Source organism: Xenopus laevis, chromosome 8S (genome assembly GCF_017654675.1).
Source record: "Xenopus laevis strain J_2021 chromosome 8S, Xenopus_laevis_v10.1, whole genome shotgun sequence".
Lineage (NCBI taxonomy): Eukaryota > Metazoa > Chordata > Amphibia > Anura > Pipidae > Xenopus > Xenopus laevis.
The window spans coordinates 57,566,058-57,577,335 of NC_054386.1; the positions used below are offsets into that span (position 1 = coordinate 57,566,058).

General features: G+C 38.4%; 1 protein-coding gene across 2 annotated transcripts; it reads left to right on the plus strand.

The window, feature by feature from the left end:
• Nucleotides 1-518: 518 nt before the first annotated feature.
• Nucleotides 519-11,062, plus strand: vbp1.S (von Hippel-Lindau binding protein 1 S homeolog). 2 transcript variants are annotated; one of them, XM_018232962.2, is made up of 6 exons: nucleotides 533-813; nucleotides 4,077-4,201; nucleotides 4,282-4,348; nucleotides 7,898-7,996; nucleotides 9,150-9,288; nucleotides 10,266-11,062. In XM_018232962.2, exons 1-6 carry the CDS (start codon nucleotides 736-738, stop codon nucleotides 10,334-10,336), a joined length of 579 nt encoding a protein of 192 aa, XP_018088451.1. In that variant the 5' UTR covers nucleotides 533-735; the 3' UTR covers nucleotides 10,337-11,062. The 2 variants fall into 2 exon arrangements, with proteins under 2 accessions (XP_018088452.1, XP_018088451.1); XM_018232963.2 differs by lacking the exon at nucleotides 7,898-7,996 and having other exon boundaries at nucleotides 519-813.
• Nucleotides 11,063-11,278: the final 216 nt, after the last annotated feature.

Below are 11,278 nucleotides of genomic sequence, written 5' to 3' on the forward strand. Positions count from 1 at the left end.
CGAGAGTAATGGTAAAAAAAAACCCCAGCTCCAACAACAATATTGTAGCTGCATTTGGGTGTCTAAATATTGAATAGTCTACCTGACATTAATTCACTGCGATCCCCCCTCAACCCCACAGAAATTCAGAGGCAGTGCTCTCTTCAATCCCTACAAACATCCAGCGACACAATGAACTGCCCCAAAACCTGAGGTAGAGGTTGCAACTTGTACTAAACCTACAATACAAGTTGGCAACCCTGGAAATTTAGTTGTAGGTCCTGTCAAAAGTCCGCAGCCCGCCACTAGAACCCATTACCACTTTCCCATGTTTGAATTTGCCCCTCACAAATAGGTAAGCCGCAGTGGAGTGGTCAAATGGTAGGATCACATGACCGTGACGTCAGGTCCTTTCCTAGGATAGGAACTAGCCGCTACCATGCTAACTCGGGCCGTCGGATCTCGTTTGCGCACACGCGTCCTCGCTTGCGTAAGGTGGGCGGCATTGCCCGGCACCGGAATTACATTTCTTCAAAAAAATAAAGCTTGAGACACCAGTGGTCAGCATGGTCCCCTGGTGACAATCAGGCCCTATAACCTCTAATCTGCGCACGCACAGTATTGCACAATGACAATAATAACAATATTCTGCAGTCACTGAGCCGTAGCCTATCAGCGCCTTTTGGGGCGTGACTAGAGTGGAAGCGAACTCATAGCATTAAAACGTGTTGACGCAAGGTTCGTACTGCTTCCAAGATGGCGGTGACCAGTGAGGGAGTTGGTGGCGCTGGATTGAAACGGGTTCATTTAGGGATCCCAGAGGCAGTGTTCGTGGTAAGAACAAAATGAGATCAGTTAGCGTCCGCTACTGAAGTGTCGCTCGTGCTGTTAGGGTTTTAGAGTTTGTGTGAGGGTGGGCGAAGTGTGGGTCACTGTCCTCATGGTTACCCAGCTTGGCGTGTTCCTTTTACAAAGCTTGCCTCTATATGGATATTGTTTACTGTGTTACTATGCCTGGCCTGTGACGTGTACAGCGGTAACTGTACATTTCTATATGCTCCAAGCCTGTGAGTTCCACACTAACTCATTTTCCACATCATACAACAGTGGCTCTACTACAGCATAATTGCCCGACCTATTTGCATTTAGTTTGTACTTCTTGTACCTGAATCAAAAAGAGTGAGCCCTGTATATATATTTTTTGGTTTTGTGGTTTTAACGATATTTATTAAAGGTTACGTTTTAAGTGTCTACTATTTTGCAGTTATTTTACTATAACACCCGAACTGGTTTGCATGGTGGCTTGAGGCTTAGTGCCCCATATTTAAAGGTTCTAATTACCTTAAGCTTCTCAGTATATTTATTGTGAGTTACTTCTTGTACCTGCAGCGCTGTCTATTGAAACAATACTCAGTAGAAAGGAAATGCAGCCATATGAAAGGTCAGGGATGCTATCAGACATTACAGGGTCCAGTACTACTTTTTTATAGAGGTCATACGCAGGCCAATAATAGTTGTCAAGTCTCCTACTAGACTAACTTTGCAGTTTATTGATCCTTCTATGGTGATGAAAATTAGGTAGTTTTAAGAACACCAATCTACCCCTAGTGGGCCTGATACATTAGCCCTTTAACAGGAACCCTTGGGTAATGCCACCCAAGGACAGTGGGGAAATTTAGAAGCTCATCTAAATATGCTATGTCTGACTGCACTCCAGATCTTCTTGGGCTGTACCATGATGTAGCAAATACAAGAGTCCTCTGCACTCAACCCATTATCAATATATTTAAGACAGCGACATTTTGTGCATACTGCTACTGAAAAATGCCTTACCTTTTAAACAAAACAGGGATTGTTTGTCCATATATTGCAATATATTTAAGCTGGCCAACTACGTCAAAGTCATCCCATATCTGGCCAGTCCTATGCTCAATTTTATCTGATTCATTAAGAATTCTATTGCTTCATTATACAGCCTCATTGCACCCCCGCCTAATGGTTTTAAAAAATAGTGGTGAGCACAACTTTCCCTTGTTTGTTATAGTTATACAGGAGCAGTGACCAGCTCCATGTTGTAGCTCCCACCCTTCCCAGCTATAGTCAGGTGATCCCACTGGTGTCTAATAAAAGGGCAGCCAATTTTGGGAGTTTTACTTTGAAAGCAGCAAGTAAGTTGCAGGTAAAACCTAGTCCCTTTGTAAAATGTATAATGAAGCAATAGAATTCTTAATGAATCAGATAAAATTGAGCATAGGACTGGCCAGATATGGGATGACTTTGACGTAGTTGGCCAGCTTAAATATATTGCAATATATGGACAAACAATCCCTGTTTTGTTTAAAGGGTAAGGCATTTTTCAGTAGCAGTATGCACAAAATGTCGCTGTCTTAAATATATTGATAATGGGTTGAGTGCAGAGGACTCTTGTATTTGACTATATGTATTTTGTGGTCACAGCCTCATTGCACCCCCGCCTAATGGTTTTAAAAAATAGTGGTGAGCACAACTTTCCCTTGTTTGCCATGATGTAGCAAAACACCCCTGGCTGCTTATAGGGCACATCAACCCCAAAATAAAAATTTGCTTAAAAAAAAACTTTATTCTAAGCAACTTTCCAATATATGTTAATTTTAAGATGTCTGTATTTTTACATTTATTTGTAAAATCATATGCCATTGAAAGCAGCATTTGCTGAAAGGGGAACAGTCACCCAAACATAGAAAGCTGTATAAGCCTTGGGCATAGAGGCAGGACAGGCAGTTGCTTTCACTTTCCATTTTGCCTTACTAGATATTCACTTTCCCCCTCCCTCTTCACCATCTAATTGTGTTGCCAGTGCATGGGCACTGGGTACCCCATTCTGGTGCATACATAAGATTTTAGTATGATCTAGAGCAGTTATCCCCAACCAGTAGCTCACGTGCAACGTTGCTCCCCAACCCATTGGATGTTGCTCTGTGGCCTCAAAGCAGGTGCTTCTGCAGAGCTTCTTGTAGTCTGCCAGTCCACATAGGGGCCGCCAAATAGCCAATCACAGCACTTATTTGGCACCACAGGAAAGTTTTGCATGCCTGTGTTGCTTCCCAACTCTTTATTTTTTAATGTGGCTCACGGGTAAAAAAGGTTGAGGACCCCTCCAGAAAATGGCTGCTGCTTGCTTGCTGTGATTGTGAATTCTAAGAAACAAGATTGAAATCATTTTTACGGTATGAGTCAAGTTTATTTTGCTTGCCTAACCTCATAAAATATGATCTAGAATTATTTCTTAGTGGGATAGGTCCCCTTTAACTCAGGTTAATGTTGCAAAAGTCTTAGTTCCCCAGCAAAGACAGGTCTACCTTGTGTTGCATTGCATCAACCGTCTGAACTATCATGGCAAAGAATTAAAAGGGACAGACAAACCCTTCTTTCAATAGCAAGAAAGAATAAAAAATTTTTTTATTTCAGGTTTGACTTTTTTTTTTTAATTGCCCGCTGTTTCCAGGCCACCATCATGATAAGGTCCTGACTGGACTCGCATGCACTGCAGTTTTGGGCTCATGCTTGTGTTGCTCCCCAACTTTTTTTACATTTTGAATGTGTCTCACTGGTAAAAAAAGGTTGGGGATAAAAAAATAATTAACCTTTAATGTGCTAATCTATATTTGAGTGTAAATATGAACATATCTGTAAATTGGCAAAGGAGATATTTCTGATTCTGTAGGTAGCGGTGATTTGTACCGTTTTTGTAGGTAAGATCCCCCCCATCAGTAAGTGACCATCTGTGCATAGTCTAATGCAGCACTGTCAACCTGTGGAAACCAAGAGAGCTGCAAAGCAGGTTCTGACTATTATGTTAAATATCCAGTCACCCCAGTCTTGATACATTACATTTTTGGCTAACTACATTAGAAACATTTTTTATTTTGCACATCCTATCTATTTACCCAGTTTTTATATTGAACAATTCCTTTAAAACGTTTATCAAATTTTGCTGGACAGAGACTCTGTGGAGGTTAATCAAATGTGCCAAAACCTTGTTTATAGACAGATTTTGCCTTGCAGTTTTATTAGTGAACCATCAGTATCCCGATATCCAGGGTTTTTATTTTCTATAGGAAGATGTAGATGCATTTATGAAGAAACCTGGAAATGAGACAGCTGATGCAGTTCTCAAGAAATTGGATGAGCAATATCAAAAATATAAATTTATGGAACTTAATCTGACCCAGAAAAAAAGAAGGTATGTTGGCATCTTGCTCTTTCTAATATGCCACTACCATTTTCTATAAGAAACCTAACAATTGATTTTGTCTTTTTCAGGCTAAAGAATCAGATTCCAGAAATTAAACAGACCTTAGAAATTTTAAAACACATGCAGAAGAAAAAGGTAAAAATGCAGTAAAATTCCCAAGAACAGCATTTAGTTTGCCATCGCATAGGACTTGTGGATACTTTTCCACCTTAAAAAATTCTGCACACTATTTTGTGTTCATTGCCGTTTAAAGGATAACTAAACCCCCCAATAAGAAATCCCTTATCTACTACCCTAGGTACCCCCCCCCCCACATAGTTACCCCTGAAATTGCCCCTAAGAGTTTACTCGCGTATCAATGCAGACTAAGCTTATCGAAGCTCATGGGCGCCACCTTCCAGATCTTCCTTCTTCTTTAAGTGAGCGCCAAAAGTGCTGGAAAATGCTCTTATTCTGCATCGATGCGTAAGCAAACTCTTAGGGGGAATTTCAAGGGTAACTAACCATGCAGGTGGTGGAAGCAGGAAGCACCTAGGGTAGTAGGTAAAGGATTTTCTTATTGGGGGGGTTAGTTCTCCTTTAAGACCCTTTTTGCTTGTCTGAGTGTGAAAACAGACTCCACTCTAAAATAAGATCTGCTTCAACACTTTTTGTTTCAGTTTATTTATAGTTTTTCCAAAATTGCAGTAAAGTTTAATGTTTGTGTCTCAGTCTGGCAGCTCAGTAATGCAGGAGCAGATTCTGAACTGTTAAAATTTGCTACATGTAGTGGCTACGTGAGATGATACATTTCTCAGCAGTATCTTTGGAATATTAGCACCAATTGTATCAATTCTAACAACTGCCTTTAATGAATCTCGGGGATTTAGCTCAGCAGGACAAAGAAAAGAAACGTATCAACGAAATGTATCAATTTAGAACAGTTAGAGTCGGTGACTGCCAGAGCTGCTTTAGAAGGTGATAAATTAAACTTTACACTTCATTCAGTATTATGAAAATGATCACAAATAGAAACTAACTGCAAAAAGTTTTTATTTCTGGTGAACTATCTGAAACTAACTGAACTAAAAAAATGTTGGAAGGTGAACAACACCTTTAACAGGTTAGTTTTGGTTTCTATGATGCTATACTGCACCTCTTGCTAATAACGACAAGTTTCTCTTGCACCATTTTTATGTGATTTAACCCTTTAATCACACACTTTTCCCCACTAATATACACTTGCATTTACACTTTCACTCACACTCTTTTGGGGGGGGGGTTCCACACATTTGCAGCACACGCACACAACAGGCATTTTGCCAAGTGCATGCCCACTTAAGCAATTTTATGCCTTTTATTATTGCATTATCTTTTTGCACAAAAAACTTTATTGCAAATAGCATATTCGCCAACCACACTACCCAATACATTTTGTTTATTTCAGTGATTTTATTACAACTGTGATGCTTTTTTTTTTTTTGCAATTTTTAAGTTCTGCATAGGTGTTTTTGACTTGTTTCTGTCAAGATTCGTCTGAATGTGTACTTTCTGTAAATATGTGGTTTTCTAGGGTTCCATACTGTTAGTGGATCTTGTGACATACATACAGGGCACTTATTTTGCAGCAGCTAGATGTGAAAAGTCATATGCACTATATTCATTTGGGGGTCTGTGTTTGCCACATAGTATGGTAAATCTATGCATATTAGCCATCAAAGTGTTCAGTCAACCCCTGGCATTCTTATTTAGGATGTTTTATGTTGGTACATTATAACATCTGCTGTATATATTGAGGTATAAGAAACACTACCTTCCGGGGTGCTATGCGAGACAGTCTGCGAAATACATGCTAATTCAGAGCTGTCCTCCCCAGCATTTTCAGCCAAAATGTCCAGTCTGTTGCCTTGTACGAGCTGTGGACCAGCCCCCTCCTACACTTTTGTCTCCTACTTCACCTCTTGACTGTTACAAACTTATCTCCCTCATTAGCCTCCACTACCCCATCTCCACCCCCACTACACTGGCTCCTGTCAGTGGTTGCTCTGTGAGCCTCCTTTCCTCCCCCACATTTGCCGCTGCCCTCAGTGCTGCAAGTTCCCCCTTAGGTTTTCATCTTGGAATCTGAACTGTAGACTCTAGCAGCATCTCTCACACTCTACCAGCATCCCTCACATGTAAATGCTGCATGGAACTGCTGCTCCAACACTACATACATGTGACAAAACTCACACTGAGTGATACTGGGAAGCCCACTTGCACTCATATTTACACTGGGCTCTTAGTCTCCCAAGTACAATTCCTCAAAAATGCCTTAAGTTTTAAAAACCGCTAGGTAACATATGCTAAACTCTTAATTCACATGCAAAACACTCACTGTACAGCCACAGATTTATTGAGGTATCCCCATGACACCTCATCCTCTGTGAAAACGCGGTGAAGGTCCTTCAATGATTCTAAACCCTGTCCTCATATTTATACTTAAATGTTTATGTATCTTCTAGGTGACTTTTCTTGCACAGTCAACTGAAGTCTTAAGTTCTTATTTCACATGTATGTATAGCTGCATTTTTACAACTACTACTTACACATGCAGTGCTGTATATTAAAAATACAGTAAAGAAAGAGACGAGGAACAATACAATATTAAAACATGAGTAAAAAAGGAATATACAATTGCATTTAAGTTAAGGCACTAATGTGGAAATCGTCTGCTCCCACATAGTTTGCAGTCTAAATTGGTGTGTAATTCACACAAAAATGCTGTGACGTTTGACGTAGTCAAAAAAGCCCTTAATCATCAACATCAAACCAAAATGACCAGAGATATCGCAGAAACATAATTTCTGTCCTATGTAATTTTGTAATTCAAAATTTTCATTATAAAGAGTTGCTTAAGAAAGACACATTGACATTTGTGACCAAGATTAGATTGTTACTCTATATTTATGACTTTTAAATGGCTTAGTTACATTAAAAGAACAGTGCTTAAGATCTGTGAACACAGTGATCTACCAACATATTAAGTCTTCCTAAAGATAAACATTAGGCTAAACTGTTAAAGGAGAACTAAACCCTCAAAAATGTATATTGCTAAAAAGGCCATATTTTATATGCTGAACTTATTGCACCAGCCTAAAGGTTCAGCTTGTCAATAGAAGCAATGATCCAGGACTTCAAACTTGTCACAGGGGGTCACCATCTTGGAAAGTGTCTCTGACACTCACATGCTCAGTGAACTCTGAGCAGCTGTTGAGAAGCTAATCTTAGGGGTTGTTGCAAATTATCAAACAGAAAATGAGGTTGGCCTGTAATATAAGATGAGGCTACATGGCTGGTTATTACATTCTAATGCAAGTTGCACTGGTTTCTGTGTAGTAATTATCTGTATTAATTACCTTATATTTTAACATTTATATTCTATGTGTACTGTATGTTTTGATTGGGTCCTTAAGCTCAATAAGTGACAGCTGCACAGAGCATGTGCAGTGAATCAGTAGAAAAGAAGATGGGGAGCTACTGTGACATTTTTGGGGCAACAGATCTTCCCTGGTAAAGGGCAGTGGTTGCCTTGGGCTGCTATAGAAGCCCAAAACATAATGTACGCCTATTTCTTTAAGCTTTAGTTCTCCTTTACATTAGTGGAAAACATCTCAAAATTGTCATGTTAAGTTTACAAAGTTTTTTATTTATTTTTTTTGCTAGGGTACTACTGAACCAATGAAAACTAGGTTTCTGCTAGCAGATAATCTGTACTGTAAAGCATCTGTGCCACCTACAGACAAAGTCTGCCTTTGGCTTGGGGTAAGTACTTTTTGTAGTATTTTGTTTTTTCAGTTCAGTTGGTTTGATTGTTCACCAGAAATAAAGACTTTCCAATTACTTTATATTTTCTATGTGTGACTGTTTTTCTAATATTGAAGTGTAAAGTTTTATTTTTCACCTTCTAAAGCAGCTCCGGGAGGGTCAACAACCTGTAAACTGTTCTAAATTGATACATTTAGTTGATACATTTCTTTAATTAAAGGTGGTTGTTATAATTGATACAATAGTTGCTAATACTCCAGAGATGCTGCTGAAGAATGCATCAACTAATTGTTGCAAAATTGTAACAGTTTAGACTGCCTGAATTACTGAGCTGCCAGACTGAAAAAAGAGAATGGGACATTAAACTTTAAACTTAAAAGTTTGGAAAAACTGTAAAAAATTGAAAAAGGAAAGTAATTGAAAAAAGTCTTTCTGGTGAACAATCTGAAAACAATTGAACTGAAAAAGTGTTTGGTAGGTGAACAACCCCTTTAAAGGGGGTTGTTCACCTTCCAAATACTTTTTCAAATGAGTTGTTTTTCGTTTGTTCACCAGACAGACTTTTTCCAATTGGTCTAATTTATTTTTTATCGTTCGTCCAAAAAGTTTATATTTTAAGGTTCCTGTCTCTGGTGTTTCAGTCTGGCAGCTCAGTAATTCATGGGCAGATTCTGAACTGTAACAATTTTGCAACATTTAGTTGACACATTTCTCAGCAGCACCTCTGGAGTATTTGCAAATATTGTATCAATTCTAACAGCTGCATGCTGAGCATGGATTCTGCTCACCAGGGACAGAGAAGAAATGTATCAACTAAATGTTTCAATTTAGAATAGTTTAGCTGGTCTGAACCCCCCCCCCCCTCCCAGAGCAGCTTTAGAAAGTAAGATACTTGTGGTGATAACAGGATAAGTGAATGGCAAGTCATTTTCAGGGAGATATGTGGCCCGCGGTAACGATTTATTTATTTTTTTTAAATGTGGGTGACAAATCTCCCTGTATGTTGTTGTGTGTTTGGGTAGCTATCCCCTTAATGTCGTTATCTATAGTGTACTATTTGAGAACATTGTTTTGTGAAGGTGAACTGTCCCTTTTGTAGAAATTTACATTTTTGCACATTTTTTTTTTTTTTTTTGCTCTCCCAAAAAAGGCCAATGTTATGCTTGAGTATGATATTAATGAAGCTCAGGCTTTGCTAGAAAAGAATCTTTCAACTGCTTCAAGAAACCTTGGCTCTACAGAAGAAGACCTGGACTTCCTTAGGGACCAGTTTACTACGAGCGAAGTCAGTATCCTTTTCAAGAAGCAATAGTATAACTTTAAGTAGATCAAAATGCTTCCAACTGTAATGTCTGGTATAAACATTGTTTTGCATTCACTTAAATGAAAAATGGTTAATGGTGAGACCAAATGTCCATAGTTGCAATGTAGTTTAAAAAGAAAATCTGTTTCATTGGCTGAATTCAGCACATTGTAGATACTTTATTTTATCCTGATGTTTCAGTTCCATACTGGAACTTTTGTCACTCTGCACTGGTTCTCCCTAGCAAAAGTTCCAGTATGCAAATAAAACATGTTTAAATAAACCTTCAACTTGTGTGCTTACAGCAACAGACTCACTCCAGGGCTTCATAATGCGGTGGAAATAAAGAAAATTTATTATCAATGTTTCGGTTCCGTTTTGGACCTTTCTCAAGACATCATAATAAACAGAAACAGTGCCTCCCCCTAAATTTAATCCAAGAGATACTGCCAAAACCCAGTGTGTGATGTCATCTATAAGTAAAAAGCAGTTTATGAAAGTGTATACATTGTATACAACACGCTTCTCTTCCTTTACAGAGTTTGTGTAGCTATTAGAAGGGTACTGGATGCTGGCATTATGGTTGTGGGACTAATCTACACAATATTCAAGAGACTGTGTGTTTCACTGCATATATGATGTGTACACTTTCATACACTGCTTTTTACTTAATGATGACATCATGGGACTATACAAACAAACTAAGCTGCTGCACTCTCACAATTTGATTCAAATCCCAAGAGTGCAGCAACTTTGTTTTTTAGATGTTTTGTTGCTGTGGCACCCAGGTATAGATGTGCACCAAGTGGATGTGTGTGTATATGTGTGTGTATATGTATATACAGCCTATATTTGAAAAAAGCAAGGAAATGTATAACTCCAGATTTGTATGCCACACCTGCTGCAGTCCTTTACAAATATACCAATGAAATGAGTGCATTTTCTTTAACCCTTTTTTTACAGATATGGCTAGAGTTTATAATTGGGATGTAAAAAGAAGAAACAAGGATGACCCTTCAAAAAGCAAAGCATAATTTCTCCCTGTTTTAAATGAGACCAGTTTCTAAGCAGATTTTTTTAAAAAGGGGGCCTAACATTTATGATGAAGGTAACACTCCTTTCGAGGGAGCAAGACTTATTTGAGAGCAGGCACTGTTATTTATTTTTGTTCACCCAGATTTCATGCATGCAACTTCTATATAATGTCTGTTCTTCTCTTACTAAAATATCTGAAAGAAAATTTTTTATCTAAAGGTTTTGGTTTACTGTGTTCACAGCAGTTGCAAAACTACAGAGGAAATAGACCCTTCGGCTGTAGGGGGGCCCAGGAGGTATAGGGACCCCACAAGGCCCTAATTCATATTCAATTTCAATAAATATTGGTAAAACATGTCAATCTAAAGACATTTTGGGGGGCTGAAAAATAATTTGCTGTGCGGCTTAGTAATATCTAGTTATGCCACTGGTTCACAGTCATTCTTGCTCATGATGTTTAAGCCATTAATTTGACAGCACAGTTTCCAGATATTTTCTGGTATAATACAGGGCATTGCAGGGTAGTAATAAAAATGCTTCTTCACTTATAATCCTTTTCTACTTACCAATGTAGAGGCCAGGAGGTAAAAATTACATTATAGTACATCATTCTAAAGTTAGTTTACTTTTTTTTCCAGTTCTCATCACAAGCATTATCTTGTATAATGTATTTTATTGGCAATAGTGTAAACCTGTTGGAATATAGTAAAGTTTTTTTCCTTTCATCTGGGACCTAGTTGATTAAATATATTTTATTTTTAATGAAATCTTGGTCTCTGTCAAGGGTATCTTCTACTGACAACACATTTAAGACACTTGGTTCAATGCAAGTTGACAGGTTTTTGTTTTTTTTTGTTGTTTTTTTTTTTTTGATTCATTAGCCCAAAGAATACAGTTAAAACCTGAAATTGCCTTCCATTGTCCCCTATTACAATCGTCAG